The sequence below is a fragment of the Capricornis sumatraensis genome, chromosome 23, assembly GCF_032405125.1.
Source record: "Capricornis sumatraensis isolate serow.1 chromosome 23, serow.2, whole genome shotgun sequence".
Taxonomy (NCBI): domain Eukaryota; kingdom Metazoa; phylum Chordata; class Mammalia; order Artiodactyla; family Bovidae; genus Capricornis; species Capricornis sumatraensis.
In genome coordinates, this window is record NC_091091.1 from 25,297,232 (window position 1) to 25,314,968 (window position 17,737).

General features: G+C 41.8%; 1 protein-coding gene across 1 annotated transcript in view; it reads left to right on the forward strand.

Annotated features, from left to right (window-relative positions):
• CFAP58 (cilia and flagella associated protein 58) overlaps positions 1–17,737 on the forward strand; it is a 106,698-nt gene that overhangs the window by 39,151 nt on the left and 49,810 nt on the right. Inside the window, exons 10-15 of the mRNA XM_068961363.1 lie at positions 783–944; positions 1,592–1,738; positions 8,036–8,176; positions 9,216–9,439; positions 12,585–12,696; positions 14,559–14,663. Of these exons, the coding sequence (XP_068817464.1) occupies positions 783–944; positions 1,592–1,738; positions 8,036–8,176; positions 9,216–9,439; positions 12,585–12,696; positions 14,559–14,663 (891 nt within the window). The remainder of the gene's footprint in view (positions 1–782; positions 945–1,591; positions 1,739–8,035; positions 8,177–9,215; positions 9,440–12,584; positions 12,697–14,558; positions 14,664–17,737) is intronic.

Consider the following 17,737-nt stretch of genomic DNA (forward strand, 5'->3'; position numbering starts at 1 on the left):
GTGAGTTTGACATTGGTAAAGATAGCGTTATGATTGCTATCAATGTCAGAGGTCACTTTTCTTTCTTGTGGTTAACCTTATAAAGCCATGACTGTGGCCAAACAGCTAATCTATCTCTTACCCTTCCTAGTGCTTTGTGTTGCTGCTGCTGCTGCTGCTAAGTCGCTTCAGTTGTGTCCGACTCTGTGCGACCCCACAGACGGCAGCCCATTGGGCTCCGCCATCCCTGGGATTCTCCAGGCAAGAACACTGGAGTGGGTTGCCATTTCCTTCTCCAATGCATGAAAGTGAAAAATGAAAGTGAAGTTGCTCAGTCGTGTCTGACTCAGCGACCCCATGGACTGCAGCCCATCAGGCTCCTCCGTCCATGGGAGTTTCCAGGCAAGAGTACTGGAGTGGGATGCCATTGCCTTCTGCCAGTGCTTTGTGTTAAGATCTATTTAAGCTTGTGGTTATTTTTTTATTCCTTTTTTGGGGGTTGGGATGGGCAAGAGAGGTTTTCAGAATTGAAAGAATTTCTTTATTTTCTTTTCTGTTTTGTGATCACAGAATAACTGTGCTAAGCCTTAATGCTTGAGCAGAATGGTGCTGTAGATAAAGTATGTTTGCCCCTAATCAGCTGGGCTGAACTTCTGTGTTGTACCGCAGTGATTATAGCCACAGTCAGATTTTCTGATTGCTGGCATTTCTGCTCGCTACCCTCAGATGCAAAATCTGTTTGTCCTGAACCAATAACCGCAGATGGGCTATTTAACCATCTTTATTACTTCTTTCTCCTCCAGGTCCTCATGAACATGGAAGACATAAAAGTCCGTGAAATGCAGATTTTTGACTATAGGAAAAAAATCGCTGAATCAGAGACTAAATTAAAACAGCAACAGAACCTGTATGAAGCTGTGAGATCAGATAGGAATCTGTATAGTAAAAATCTGGTTGAGGCTCAGGTAAAGAATATATTTATGTCTTTACATTTTGCTCCCTTCCCATGCTGGGTTTAAAGCAGTTTCTGTTATTTTAATAGCAGAATTTACAATAGATTTTGAAAGAAGAAATTGGGGAATTCACCTGAAAGAAAAGATCAGTTTAGGCAGAACTGTCAGATTGTTTGAAATGGAAATGACACAACTTGATCAGATGTGAAGAGGCTCTGGTTTTAATTATTATGTAGAATTGCCATTCTCCTGTTTGTCGTTGTTAAAACTGCTAATAGCTATCATGACTCAGAGGGGAGCAGCATACTCCTTGTCATTTAAGTGCAGAGTTTTGCTTTGTAATTTTTTAGTTAAAAATGTTTGTTGTGATTCCAATTTGTCTCTTATACAGTGAGGAGTAAAGTGTGTGCATGTGTGTATGTGTATGGCAAATTCATTATGTATTTTTACATTTATCTCATGAAAATATTTGGAGAGTTAATGCTATGAAATACTTTGAGGTCTATGGGCACAAGATACAAAGATACCCAGTTGTAATCGATCAGGAAATAATTGTTTTAAATGAATCTCCCTTAAAGCTCCTGACTATGCATTGAGCTTCCATAGTGGATGATGTCTATTTAATTCACTTTCAAACATATCTCCTTTCATTTTGTTAGGATGAAATAACGGAAATGAAGAGAAAATTAAAGATTATGACCCACCAGGTAGATCAACTGAAAGAAGAAATCTCAGCTAAGGAGTCGGCACTTGTGAAACTACATCTGGAACAGCAGCGCATAGAAAAGGAGAAGGAAACGCTGAAGGTACAGACCTCATAATAAAGGCGGTGGGCCAGTTGTCAATCCGTTAGACCCACTGGGGCCAGGCTCTGTGCTCAGTGAGGATGGCCGGGGGCGGGGCCGGGGCGGGGCCGGGGGGCGGGGAGAACAACCAAAGCACCAGGAGGACGAACTCCACCACCTCGAGGTCAGTCTTCCTTCCCTACAGGGAGTGCTGCCAGCTAGAACGGGAAGGGGCCAGTGGAGATGCTGAGCTCCTAGATTACCTGTGCTGGTTATCATGGCATCAGTGGAAGAGAACCTAGCAGGTCAGCAGTGCCCAGGAAGTCCTGGAACTTTCAGGCTCACTACGACCTCTTTGCCTTTACAACTCAAGTCCAGCCCTTTGTTTGCGCTCAACCCTCCCAAACTCCTCCCTGGGGCTTCTATGAGACAAAGCGGGCAGATCTTTTGTGCTGCTGCCCTGATACTTATTTAGTTCATGTGCACGTGGTGTTTCTGCCTGCGACATCATTGTCTACCAGGTGTCAGACTTTGTCCTTACTTGTTTGGTCCTCAACTGGGTTCATGGATCACCTTACTTCTGTGAGTCTAAGAACTTTGCAGCCACTCCTCTAGGGAACCACCTTTGTCTACACATATTGCTGAGATATATCCTTTTAAATCTACAAATTTAGAACATTCTAGGTCTACTAATATAACATAAAGACTCGGCCCCCAAATATATGCCAAATAATTATACCATATCAAAACTTTGAGTTAAATACATTTTACTATACATATTCATTAAACCTAATGAATTTTCTAGCCAATCCAGTAAATTTCCCTTCTAATCCATTTGCCCAAAGAATTAAAAAAGAAACTTCTAAGAGAATAGTGCCACTTTTTTTTTTAATGTGTATGTTTATGAGCCATTTGCAGAAACTTCTATAGCCAGTGAAAGACTGAATTTCTGCACATGATTATCTTCAAAGATAGTTCTACCTTGAAAATGAATATGTAGCATTGGACAGATTTAATGTCAAATTTCCTTGATTCTATGATGCTGTAGACTGAAATTCGCACTCTCAGTTTAACAATAGGTTTTGTCAACTTAATGATAGGTCTTCATGGAAATAGAACTACTACATTAAGTTAAGTTAAGGCACATGAGGATGGAAAGAAATTAAAATGTAGTGAAAGTGCCTTTACGATAAAGATATGGTAATTGATATATTTACCTAAGACTTTCATCTCCTTACTCCAGCTCATGATAGAAAAATACAGAAAATTCTGTATAAAATTTATTTACATATAAAGAAACATAACAATATATTCTAAAATTTGAACATACCTTGCATCTTTGCCCTTATTCTCCTTGTTTGAAAGCATATTAATAGTTTTATAGGAGGTTGTTTATTCCACCCTGGAAGTCTATGGTAGGATGGTGCTTATTTATCATTGGCTGAATCAGAAGAGTCTTATTGGAAACACTGCTTCACTCATAGACCTCATGGACCCATGTTAGCAAGGCTTCAGTGTAACTGGATTTGGTACATCATCTCTACCTTTGCAGAGGATGACATTGATCCTCATCTCTTACTTTCCAAGGAATGCTCTTTTCAAAAGATTAATTATTGCTGCATAATGGGATCCAAGGAAGACAAAGTCCTGCTTTAGAATAAGCAATGTCCTATGCAAAAAGGGATTATTCCTGATTCCTTAGTTGGACTTTGGTTAATATGTTTCAATTACACCCTCCATCATTAGACATCTATACATGTAGCTGCAAAGAAGGATCATAATAAAATAAAGGAATAAAGTTTATAATAAAGTTTAAAGCATAAACTTTATATTATTTTAATCATAATAAAATAAAGTTTCTGTCTCTTTGGTCCTGTGCCAGCAGAGTTGGCAGCTGGTGACTAAGGGAGATGATTAAAGGGCTTCTGTTCTAGAAAGTCTGCTCCAAATGGTGAATCCTAGGTCTGGATAGCTTTGTGTCATCGATTACAGGAAGATGATTGCTTTGGACTTACTGTGAAACTAGGATGCCTTTTCCTCAGCTTTTCCCATTAAGGCAAGAATTAGGAACAGAAAAAAAAGGCTGCCTCCTTGATTTATTATTTGAGGTTATCCAACGGTGACTTGCAATGGTGCTTTGACTGGATAATTTTGGCCTATCATTAAGCCCATTTGACATCCTTTAGAAAAATATGACAGCTCAAATGTTGAGTTTCAGCCTCTTAACTTTTTTAGCCTCAAAGATGAATCACATTTACAGAGGTCTCTGAATTTCATGCATCTGAGCTTTGCAAACCAAAACCCTGGAGGAAAGGGCAGATTGTTTTTTTTTTTTTTTTTTTAGTAACTTTGCTCCATGAGAGACATGTAGCTTATTATAGTGAGTTATACAAAGCTATGTTGGTACATAATCTCTCCCGGAAGGGCAAGCCCTAGCCTGTTTGGTAGACCATGAGATGCTTTTTGACAGGACAACCCAATTTATTGCTTCTCCAAGCCCACGACAAACAATTGTCTATAAGAGATCATCCCCATCCTCATTCATCACTGCCCTCCCCCACCCCCCCGCCCAGATACAAGAGTCTTGCTTCTTCCATGTTTCTTTTTCAGTTGCTGCCAGGCGCTACAGACTCCTCAGGATTCTAGACATTATCAGCACATGATGGTTATGACAGGATGTCAATAGTTCCTTGTAGACGTAGCTGCATCTGTGTTCATCTGCCCATTCTGTGCCCGTCTTGTTTCATCAGCACTAAAGAGGTCATCTCATGTGGAGTGTCTGCCTTCCAGTCCTAACAAGCTCTCGATTCTGTTCATCACCACCCCATCATCCCACATCAATCTGACAGCACTTTGATTCTTGGTGAATAATTCAGCAGCAAATTCTCTGTGTCCAGAGCTCAGCATCGCATTAGTAACTGGCTTCAGGGCACCATATCCTTGTACTCAGTGGACTCTCTAGAGCAATATGGATGGGAACTGTTGGAGGGAGAGGGAGGGAGAGAGAGAAAGCCTGATTATTCTCATGGTTAAAAGACTTCAGATGGTCCTATTTATTTTGCAGGATATAAACAGATGGTTTCTGTGAAACCCAGTGAATGTTGGGATCCCGTATGAAGGGGTCAAACTCCCTCAAGTATGCTTCTTAAAAAAATAAATTATTTATTTATTTTTGGCTGCACTGGGTCTTCTTGCCGCACAGGGCTTTGTCTAGCTGTGGCGAGCAGGGGCTACCCTCTAGTTGCTGTGCGCGGGGCTACTCTTCATTGTGGTGCAAAGGCTTCTTACTGCAGTGCCTTCTCTTATTGAACATAGGCTTTGGGGTGCGCGGGCTTCCGTAGCTATGGGCTCCCGGGCTCTAGAACACGTCCTCAACAGTTGCTGCCCACAGGCTTAGTTGCCCTGCAGCATGTAGAATCTTCCCAGACCAGGGATCAAACCTGTGTCCCCTGTGTTGGCCGGCTGATTCTTAACCACTGGACAACCAGAGAAGTTCCCAAGTATGGTTCTTGAGATATGATTTATGCCCGCAGCCAGACTGGGTGATACATACGCCATGAACACCTATCACAAAACTGTATAATTGTAGAGGTAATAACCGAAGAGCATGTCCTGCCATCATATTACAACTTTATGCCTCGGGTCCCATCTAGAATGTTGCTTGATGAGCTTTTGGGTGCACAGAAGTTGTTACCATCTTTCCTGGATGAGGCAGCTCAGATTTACAACTGCTAGATGCATTAGACCTAAGGTATTTTGTTGACGTTAACATTTGCTGCCAATGTCTAGTGCCACATCTTGTTTACAGCCCATAAATTTATGACATAAGGAGACCACTCAGAATTTTGATATATTAGGAAAAAAAAGCACCAAGCAGTGCCAAACACACGAATTTCAGACAGATACTTTTACACACCATTGATTGCATTTTAATATAACAGTGGTTTCATTTTCTTCTGCTGATGGATTCTGATCAGCTCTTGGCTCTTAGGAACAGGGAAGTGAATGTTGTACATCTGGGAAAATAAAAGTTTTATTAAAGAAAGCATGAGCCAAACAGGTATTTTATTGCTGTCTTCGCCGTCACCTTAAATGATTATAGAAATAGAAAGGCTGGTTCTTGACTCTCTTTCCTAACAGGCAAACCCCCAAAGTGGTAAATACAAAGCCAGACCAGATCTTTTCTCACTAAGTGTTTCCCTTTGCTTATCCCTGGACCAACATATATTTCATGAATGAGCAAACAAAATGTCATAAAGGAAAGCCTATGTTTTATGGTCGCTAGCTGCATTTAGTTTGTGACATTACAGGTCTATTGCTAGGTGTGTGGCGTCTTGTACTGTTCGGATAAATTTGAGCTATGGGATTAAAGACTCTTGGTCTTCATGGATTAGAGGCAGGTGGCAACTAGAGTTGGGTTGGTTCATAGGCACTCACTTGCAAATATTTGGTTTTCTGTCATCCCTTTTGTGACATTTCTGGGTGGATGGAGGTGGGGGAACCCAATTCTTCCTTGAAGGAAAAAGTTACTAGTTTTCCATTTTCACATGTTGACCTGCAGGCCATTGAAAAGTTGGAGGCTTAATATTGTCTTGTCCTCTCCCTTGTGATTTCAGGTGTGGGTGAAAGCAGAGCTCTTCCTTCGTCTTTCCTTCTTGTGCTGACCTGACTGTGATACACCTGTCCTTATATGGGCATGGAACCTTGAAGCTGTATTCTTTTTTCCTGTAATATGATTAACTCTCTGGATCCCAAGTGCATACTCTCCACAGCCCATGGCTTACAAGGCCCTTCTCAGGTTGTCTCAGCTGTTTTACCAGGCTTACTTCCTGCTGTTCCCTACCTAGTACTCCAACTCAGCCACATTGGATGTTTTGCCATCTGGCAAACACACCAGGTGCTTTATAGTTTGCATGCCTCTGTTCACATGACTCTGACCACTGACTACTCTCCCCCAGCACATACATCTCCCTTTTAGAAATAACTGTCAACTTCCAATGCCCAGACTTGTTTTTCTCTCTAATCCCCAGGAAGAAATAGGAACTCTGTCCTGTACTCCCATGTTCTTCTTCACAGTAGAGAGCATTTCCACACTGTAGGGTGGTTGGTTATATTTGTCATCTCCAGTGGGTGGTAAATCCCTCACGTCTTACTCATCTTCTGTATTTGACTTGGAACTATTGTATGGTGATAGCAAAGGGAACAGAAACTCTGGAATGAAAAACTCTAGGTTGGAATCTCAACTTTGCTTCTTATTAGCTGCATGACCTTGAGCAGGTTGATTTGCTCTTCTTTGTCTCTAATTGCATTTGTGAAATTGGGACAAGAGTAGCTAGGCACAATACTTAATATCATGCCAGAGGTGTTGTAAGCCACAAATATACTTACGGATTTGGAGCAAATGTGTCCTGTGATGAGAGGAATTTTCCTTCTGAAACTTACCAGTCAAAGCATCCTTTCCTTGCTTCTCTTAGGAATTTCCATGTAGCCTCAAGAACCTCAAGATCTGAGTTCTTCCAGGAAGCCTTCCTAAGTGCTGCAGTCCTCTGACCTCCTGTGGCATCAATTCACTGTCTGTGTGACAAATCCTGAAACATTATTGTCTGGATTTGTTAATATTTGCATAATACTTGTATATCTCATCTTCTCATCTAGATTGGAATCGTCTTAGGAGTAGGATCTATATATCTTTTTATACTATAGCATCTCTTTTATTCCATCAGGATGTTTTATAAGACAGTAATTTGGTTGTTATCTTTATTAATTTACATTTTGCTTATAATAGACTTTATTTCTGCAGTTGATATGCTGATGATATTAGGATTGTTATAGGAGCTGATACATACAGATATACCTCCGCCCAGTCCCTCCCCCACCATGCTCACCCCCCACATCCTTCTCTGTACTATCTGTGGATTCTCCTCATGTTTAGCTGGTAAGAGAACTGCTGTTGAATACCAATGAGGGTCCTGCTATACTGATATAGAAAAATGGTGGAAATCCCTCAAGGGCACAACTCATAGAATAAACATGATCACCGTAATATGTGTTGTTGTTTCTTTACAGGCCTTGTGTGTGTGTGTGTGTGTGTGTGTGTGTGTGTGTGTGTGTATGTGTATGTGTGTGTGTGTGTGTGTATGTGTGTGTGTGTGTGTGTGTGTGTTAAGCTTTCTTTGCTTGCGAGGATGATCAAACCATGCTAAACGAGACATCACAGGGAAGTGTAAGAAGCGCACTATCCATCTAAATCTGGGGCCTGTTGACCTGGTTTGTGCTGTTACAGAGTGAAATCGGTCTGTGTCTTTCACTCATTGTCAGGCCGAGCTGCAGAAGCTGAGACAACAAGCCCTGGAGACCAAACACTTCATTGAAAAGCAGGAAGCCGAGGAGCGAAAACTCCTGCGAATTATAGCAGAGGCTGATGGGGAGAGGCTGAGACAGAAGAAGGAATTGGACCAGGTAGGAAGAGATCACACCTCCCCAGGCCTGCAGACTCTATCAGCAGACACAATTGTTTGATTCAGCTCCTCACAAAACCTCATTCTTTTCTGAGCTCTTCCATTGAGTCTCTCAGAACAGCCCCAAAGGCCCATTTCCTGTTGATTAATTATGAAATATCCATTCATTTATTCTGAGTTGGTGATGGACAGGGAGGCCTGGTGTGCTGCGATTCACGGGGTCGCAAAGAGTCAGACATGACTGAGCGACTGAACTGAATTGAGCTAATTCTGCTCCTATTTACAAGCACTTCCTGTGCATCACCCAGTCCTTTAGGCTCTGGAGATAAACTGACCAACAAGAAAATAAGTTACCCTGCCTTCAGGGGGTTTACATTCTAGCATAATATCATTGTTGCATATAATTACAATGAATAATTACATAATTTTGGGGGTTAGAAACTTAAGTGCTTTCAGAGATCTAGCAGGTTAAAAAAAAAAGAGACATTGGCTTGTGCAAGACGGTGAAAGTGAAAGTATTAGTCACTCAGTCATGTCCAACTCTTTGTGACTCCATGGACTGTAGCCTGCCAGAGCTCTCCTCATGGAATTCTCCAGGCAAGAGTACTAGAGTGGGTAGTCAGTCACTTCTCTAGGGGATCTTCCTGACCCAGGAGTCGAACCCAGGTCTCCTGCATCACAGGCAGATTCTTGACCATCTGTGCCACCAGGGAAGCATGTGGTATAAGACAGTAAGGAGTGGTAGAACTTGGCAAGAGCTTGCCCACCCTAAAGACGTTCAGATTTAAACACATATAATAACTTGTTGGCAAAAACCCATGGGCCATGGACTATTATTATTAATAATATAATTTGTTGTACTCTTGTGGGAGGAGTCCAGTATTGGCTGTCTAGCAGGCTATTTTCAGTGCCTCACCTACTGAGTGCCTAGCACATGCGGGCATTGGATGGGCGTTCATTGATTCTCTGAATGCTGCTGCTGTAATGAAACGTGGGACGTTTTTGTCCCCCAGTGGCCATGCCCTGCCCTACCTTTCTAGGTCATCAGCGAGAGAGATATCCTGGGGTCGCAGCTAGTTCGGCGCAATGATGAGTTGGCTTTGCTCTATGAGAAGATCAAGATCCAGCAGTCTGTGCTGAATAAAGGCGAGAGCCAGTATAACCAGAGGTTGGAGGACATGAGAATCCTCAAACTTGAGATCAAGAAGCTTCGCCGGGAGAAAGGGATTCTTGCCAGGAGTGTGGCCAATGTCGATGAACTCAGGTAATGGAAGACCCCCTTGGAGGTGAGCGCATAGCAGCCTGTGGGGACCTCCTAAGGACCTTATGTTCCTCCTATTGGTCACTGAAGGTCTTTTTTTAAAAAAGATACTTATTTGGCTTTGCCAGGTCTTAGTTACAGCACGTGGGATCTAGTTCCTTGACCAGCGATCAAACCTGGGTCCCCTGCATTGGTCCCTGAGTTTTAACCACTGGACCATCAGGGTAGTCCCGGCCACTGAAAGTCTTTTTCTGGTTGCATAAAATAATTTTTTTTGTTGAAATGATTAGCAAATAATGAGAACAACTTTTCCATAACCCATAATCTACATTGTGTCCATTCTATGTCACAAAAAAATGAATTCATTTCCTTTCAGGGGAACATGAGCAAGTGCAAAAGTGTTTTTTAAAAACTTTATTCTGGATTTGGTGAAAGAAATTTCAGTTAAATCATAACCACAAAGTAGTTACAATTCAGAAAAAAATTCCCCCAATGAGCTCTTTAGAATTTCTTTAATAAGGCAGTATGCAAGAGATGGAACATCAATATTTAAATTGAATCCTGGTAACATTTGCACATCTTTTTCTTGGAATTACACACAGAATGAAAAGAGGGGGAAATTTTAATTTTATCACTATTTGAAAACTCTGTTTCCTTAGAAGGCAGCCAAATTTTACATCTCACTCTTGATTTATCTTCCGCGGCTTTCACTTGAGCTTAGTGTGCCTTCTTTTTGCTTTAAATCTTACATTATACAAGCTCTATTTTCCCTTTGGGAAAACATCACCATGTTTTATACGGGCAATTGCAGGAAACCAAATAATAGGTCTGGTGTTTTCTCAGTAACTATCTTATCCTCCACAGACTTGTAGATGAACAGTATCCTTGGCCACCTTGGGACAAGGACATAGTCTGGATCTGCTTCTTAAATTAATTGAATTAGATAGTTTTGATATTTAGACGCAGTGAATATGTTCGGGAATAGCAAGGGAAGTTGCCACCATCAAGGATAGATCAATACTCTCTTTTTTAAAGAGTTGTTCATATTTCAGACGATGAAAGTAATACAAATTCATTGTAGAAAATATGGGGCATGCAGAAACAATGTAAAGAAGGGATTAGAAAATCACTCATAAGTCTTCTATCCAGAGATACCACCATTGACATTTTGGAGGCAATTGGATTTACTCTTAAGACACTATCGAATGATCTCCAGGACCATAACTAAACTTGCCTGGCAGCTTAGTTGGTAAAGAATCTGCCTGCAATGCAAGAAACCTGGGTTCGATCCCTGGGTCTGGAAGATCTCCTGGAGAAACGAATGGCAACCCACTCCAGTATTCTTGCCTGGAGAATTCCCTGGACAGGAGAGCCTGGTGAGCTACTACTGTCCATGGGGTCCCAAAGAGTTGGACATGACTGAGTGATTAACACAAACTTGCCAGCCATGTGTTATTTTTATTACATATGCAAAGCACCAAATTCTACCCACTCTCAGTTTGTTGATTTTATCTTTATAGTGAGAGGTGCACGTTCAGTTGCTCAGTTGTGTTCGACTCTTTGCAACCCCATGGACTGTAAACCGCCAGGCTTTTCTGTCCATGGGATTTTCCAGGCAAGAATACTAAAGTGGGTTGCCATTTCCTCCTTCAGGGGATCTTTCCAACCCAGAGATAGAACCCTAATTTTCTGCTTCTCCTGCTTTGGCAGGCGGATTCTTTTACCCCTGAGCCACCTAGGAATTCCTTATAAAGGAACTTAATAAACTTAATAAAGATATTGGAGGCAAGCGGGCATGAATTCCAGTCTCAGACTTGCCACCTATAAGCTGTGTGATCTTGGGCAAATCACAACTTATTTGAGCTTTAAATTTGTTAAAATTAAACACGAAAATGTAACGTGCCTAGCACAGAGTCTGGTGCAAAAGAAATCATCAATCATAGTTCCCAATACCCTTGCCCCTCTCTGCGGATGACACTCTAGAAAATAGTAGTGTTAAAAATATGCTTTTAATTCTGAGCAGCTTGTTCTGAGCTCCCTGTTGAGTGAGCATCATGCAGTTAATTCTAATGGTTTGTCTTGCTAATGAGGGGAAGTTGTATTATTGGTTTAAATGAAGCAATTAAGTAAAAGAGATGGCTTGGTATTAGTAATCTGCACACTCGCAGCAGACGAGGACTGATAATAATATCCTTCTTGCCCGTGTCAACCTGAGTGCTTGCCTCTGCTCCGCCTCCCAACAAAACTTCTCGTTCAATAGACTGGCAGCCAGTGGATGGTTGTAGACTCTGGTTACCTATTAACTAGAGATTTGAGAAGTGTATTTGAGCCAGAGCTAGCTCTTCGGGACTTTTTCAGTCACCTGTGTAGTTGTGGAACATGAGATAAATGATCACTCCTAATTCAGTATTTTTCAGTACTGGCTGCACATTAGAATTACCAGCTGCTGCTGCTAAGTCGCTTCAGTCATGTCTGACTCTGTGAGACCCCATAGATGGCAGCCCACCAGGCTCCCCTGTCCCTGGGATTCTCCAGGCAAGAACATTGGAGTGGGTTGCCATTTCCTTCTCCAATAGAATTACCAGCAGAACTTTAAGAATCTATGAAACCCAGGCCTCATGCTAGACCAATTAAAGCAGAACTCCTTTGGGGGCTGGTCCAGGTAAAGGCATGGTGTCATAGTTCCCCGGGTGATTCCAGTATGTTGCCAGGGTGGTGATACACGGTCTTAATGGATGTCAGGTTTCACCTGAGCCTCGGTCACTTGCATTGCAGGGCCGTACCTCATGTCAGAACATAGCTTGTTCTCTCGCTGCTACTGTAGAAGACATTTAGAAACGTGGAACCATATATTGAAATCCTCGTGATTTACCCTTTCCCTGTTCTTTCCATACACTTCTGAAATTCCCTGGGTGTCAAGAATCAGTTCCTGACACTTTTTCTCCCCCCTAAAGCTAAAGCTGAAGTTTGCCTTCTGCAAGAATTGGTATCACCTGTGTCTTGCCTGAGGCAGCTGGTCTCAGTGTTCCGGAAGTCTCCCTAATCCATCTTTTTCTATAAGATGTAGCATGCGCGAAACCTTGTAAAGAAAGGATACTCAAATACTGGGCAGAGAATTTGTTTGCTAAAGAAAGTTTGACCTATTTAGGCAGGAGCTTTTTCACACGCAAAGAGAGTTCCTGAAGGAGAGGACGAGATGCCGAGCCTTGGAGGAGGAACTGGAGAACCCCATGAATGTGCACAGATGGAGGAAGCTTGAGGTAACATCTGGGAGAGCCTTCCTCCCACCCCCCAAATCTCTCTCTACCCTACTTGTCTTCTTACCACAAGCACAGTAACAAGCACAGGTTTATTTAATCTGTGTCATTGTCACCCAAAACGTAAAAGACTGGATCAAATGTAAATTAGATTGTTCCAGATGGGTTTTGTTTTTAAAAGCCTTTGCATCCTTTTATTTCCCAAAAGGAAGCGTGGCTTTTAAACTTGCCCTCTTTTCAAAGAACTAGTATTGTGTTTGTCAGACTTCTTCTTTTAGGATCTGGGGACGCAGCCAAAGTCCCTTTGGAGGATGATGGATAATAAACCTCTTATTTTATTTTATGACCTCCTGAGCTTCATTTCCACCAGCAGATAACAGTAATAGAGAAGCTTTGCTTATTCAATAAAAAGATGCCCATCTCCTCTAATAGTACCCAGTAATGTGGGTGCAAGAAGGGGCTTTGACTAAGTTAACAGCTGGAGTGTTGGGAGAATAGGTGTATGTGATATAGCAAACAGCAAGGAAAAGGAGAAAATCAGCCAAGTAGGTTTTTGTTTTTATTTTTATTTTTTCCTTTAAATGAAGAAAGCATTAAGGATAATGCATTATAAATTGTTATGTAAACATGAGGCCTGAATTTTAACTGTGTCCCGTCTTGCCAAGTGAATGTGTATGCCAAATCGACTTCCAAAATATGGATATTAGTTTGGCACTGCTTAGTATTTCTTAAGCAAAGTCATAGTGGAATATCTCCTGCCTTTTGGACCCTCATTTATTCCTCTTCAAATGCCAAGAGTGGGGTAGTTTACTAAACTAACAATAACATGAATGTGTCTGGGGAAGAGAGATGAAAACTGTAAATTCATTTACTGCCACATTAGTTTATTCCATGTGTTTTCGAGCAGATCGTTTGAAGTTTCCAATTCCATGTCAATTTCTATTATAGAAATTGGAAAACAGAGACTCTGGGAGGCAGTTGAAAATATTTAGCTGCTAAATTAATTCCAAATGTCAGTATAGTTGAAAGTGAACCTTTGGCTCAATGTCTAGAGGACAAATTATCAGTGTATAACAGTAGACCTTGTTTGAATTGCACACAGATAGTTACTGAAGGTGCATCAGAGCTTTACGGATTGATAATGCCATTTGAAAGCTAAATGCCATGGTCGTGTCCTGCTGCTAATAATTAGCAGACTTCCACATCCTGGGAACTTGCCCCATCATAGGTTGTGAAGAATCTTCTTGTTGATAATTATGAAAGGAGAGCCCTGAGACCGAGTGAGTTAGGGAACCCTGTCTCATTCCAGTGTAAACAAATGATGGTAGGGAAAACCTCAGAGCATAGTAATTAAGAAGCCCGGGCTTTAGAACCAGACATATCTGGGCTTGAATCCAGCTCTGACCTTTATCAGCATGGGTAGGTGACCTCCTCTGAGCCTCAGTTGCTCTATCTGTAAAAGGGGAAGGTAATATTGTCTAACAGGACTGTCGAGAGATTAAAATTTGATAATGTGTGAAAAGCACTTAACATAGTGTTCAGATGGTGCAAAGAATCAGGTATTAGGCCCAGGAGCTGCCATCATTGCTGCTGTTATTATTTCCCCTGGTGGAATAAACATACTCACTTTCCACTTATGGGCTCACTAGGGACAACAGAGACGATACTAGCCAAACATCAGTCTGTTTTGATGACTGTCTCATCTGTTGTGCAATGCATTTTGTTTTGTTTTGTCTTATTTCTGATTCTTGTCTATATCGGATCTATAACTTTGCAATAGATTTTAATAGAACAGTAATTCTGTAGGGACCTCAGTGCTCTGAACCTGGTAATCTCAGCTGCTTTATTTTTTTCCCCTTGACTAGGCCAGTGACCCCAGTACCTTTGAGCTGATACAGAAAATACATACACTGCAGAAGCGTCTCATCAGCAAGACGGAAGAGGTGGTTGAAAAAGAGCTGCTTCTCCAGGTACCATTTCCATTTTCTGTGCTCATCGAACAAGCCTATTTCTTTAAAACCATCATGTCCAGTACTATGTTTTTAGAGCTATATATTTGGCAACGTTGCATGCCCCATTTTTAACTGTAGATGGCAACAGGGACTCACACACAGAGAACAAACAACCTGATTAATTGGTCTTTTATGCTGCCATCACTAATATTTCAAGAATTCTAGAAAATTAAGTTCAGAGCTACATCTACTGCATTGAGTAATGTGAGCTCCCCTCCCCCCCAACTTCTCTGTAGTTTTGTTAGATTCTTTTAAACGCTTTTCTTCATATCTTCATATAATGTGAAATGCCATGACTTTGATTTTGAAAACTAGCCTGCACATAGAGCACAAATGTCCTCTTAAAGGTTTGTGATAATGAAATGGAAGAAAAGGTATCTTTTTGAAGATTTTATGTAGTAAGTTATTCTGAAGCAATCAACAGTGGTAACATCTCTGTGTATCTCTATCTTTAGAAGTACCAGTTGTCACTACTATCATCGTTATCATCATTGTGCCAGATACTGTGCTGGTGGCTTTATCCCCTCATCCTCCATTCCTCTGCACAGTTCTGGGGAGATGGTGGGGTTTGCCATTCCCAATCAGTGAATGAGAAAGTTGGACCCCAGGAGTTTGATTATGGATAAAGAATACAAGCTCTAGTGTTAAGTGGCCTGGCTTGTAATCCTGCATCTGCAAATGTGTAGCTGTGTGGAATTAACGTCTGTGCACCTGAAGTTCTTGATCTGTATTATGGGACAATACTAGAACCTGAAAAAAGGATGCTATTGGGACATTAAGGGTGTGTAAGACTGATGGCTCAGAGATGCATTTGTGGTCGTTGCAGCTCCTTCCAGGAATTGAGCACTCGTGCTGGTGGTTTGCTCAGTTGCTTTGGGCCTCAGCTTCAGTGTTTTATGGTCTAAAGCCACCTGAGGTGTTGGTCTGGTGCTCTCAGCAGGATTTCATTTTCTTTCCTAAGATGAACGGCACCAAGTAGTGTTATTCCTTAAGCGCAGCCAGCTCTGCAGCTCCAGTGTGCATAGATCTTACCCAATGCCCTCAGCCTTACACCCCTGGGACTCTGTCTCTTCTCCCAAGATATAAGGGTGTGTTTCTTGCTGGCATTACATTCCTTCATTCAGTTTAATAACATGCCCAGGTGCTCTCCTATCTAAGGATATTGTACTGGACAAGGAGACAAAATGCACAGCACCGTGGAGCTTGTATCCTAGTGAAGAATAAGAAGGGAGTGGTTAGACTCTTTTGCTTCTTGCAGTTAGACAGAATCCTGAAATATTAATAGTTTTGAGCAGCAGGTTGTGAGCAGGTATCTCACTTCCTAGCTGAAGCATTTATTTGTTGATACAGGACTCTAGTGCTATCTTTTCCTGCCTCCTAAGTACACACAGAGAGAGGAGCCACAAGCTCAGAACAATCTGGAATGTCAAGCCCCTTATATTGGGGAGGGAAACCTGTTCTGGAGAGACCCCAACTCTATAATGGACTTTGTAGGAACGAGAAATAAACTTTTACTGAGTTAAATCACACATAGGAAGACTGATGGCTCAGGAACCCCCTCCCTGACATTGTGCCTTGCCCTGTCTTGTACACTCACAATGATGCTCCTGGTCCTGACTCCCCAGAAGTGAGAAGAAAGCTCCTGAGCTTTGCTCCCAGACCCTAACTCTGATTCCCGGGACAGCCCAGTATGGGGGAAGTCTGTGGTTCTCCCTTGTAATAAAATTAAGCAGCACTTGGTAGATAATTCTAGGATATAAGGCTACTTGTTCCCAGGAGTTTAACCATTGAACTTCAACAGCTCCCTGTAACACTGAGTAATCCAGTGCGGGAAAGAGCATGGCTTCACTCTGTGGGCAGCACAGAACCTAGCACGGAACTGTGTCAACAGAATTCATTTATCTTCCTTCACTTTACCTGCCCTCAGTCATCCTCTTAGGTTTCATCTCTCTCATCCCGCCTCATGTGGGGAAAGGGTGGCACTTCAATGTCCTGGGTCACCATTCACCACATAGCAGCCACAGTAGCTCCCTCCGTCCCCTGGGCCCTCCGTTAGGCTGGCCTCATGCAAGGTGTGTGTCTCTGCTCACTGTTTTCTCTGTAGTCAATGAAATCTGAATGTGGGATATGTGTTAGATAATATTAAGAAATTAGTGTTGTTTATATAAGGTGTAATAAGAATATTATGGTTATGTTTTGTAAAAAAAAAAAGCCTTTTTAATATGAGAGATGTACTGAAGTATTTACAAATGAAATGATACATAGTCTGGAGTGTATTCTAGAATTTTCCAGTAAAGAAGTGAAGGAAAAGGAGAAGCGATGGGAGACGTGGATGTGGAGATGGAGGATCAATGAAATAAAATTGGCCAAATGTAAACAAATAAAAGGGATGTTGAAAGGAGGATTGAAAGAGTTTAACATTATGCTTGACATAAAAATTGCCAATTATTATTTATCATTCCAAAGCCCATAATCTTAACCGCTGGGCTATCATTACTAAAAGTAGGAGGTTCTCTATATGAGCAATGGGTACTTGGCCCTCTTATTTTACATTTTGCATTAGAAAAGACATTTTCCCTGAAGCTGAGGGCACAGTGAGCAGCCAACAGGGATCTTCCTCCTTTTACAGACAAACACAGGTAGTTAAGAGGACAGACTTTGGAGTCAGAAAAATCCGGTCTTGGATCAGTTCTAACAGTTTATATTTCACGACTTCAGGAGAATTACTTATATTCCCCCAATTTTGGCTTCTCCATTTGTTTGCTGTAGTTCAGTTGCTAAGTTGTGCCTGACCCCATGGACTGCATCGTGCCAGGCTCCTCTGTCCTCTACTACTGCTCAAATTCATGTCCACTGAGTCAGTGATGCTATTCAGCCATCTCATCCTCTGCCACCCTCTTATCCTTTTGCCTTTAATATTTCCCAGCATCAGAGTCCTTACAAATGAGTCGGTTCTTCCCATCAGGCAGCCAAATTATTGGAGCTTCAGCTTCCCCAACAGTCCTTCCAATGAATATTCAGGGTGGATTTCC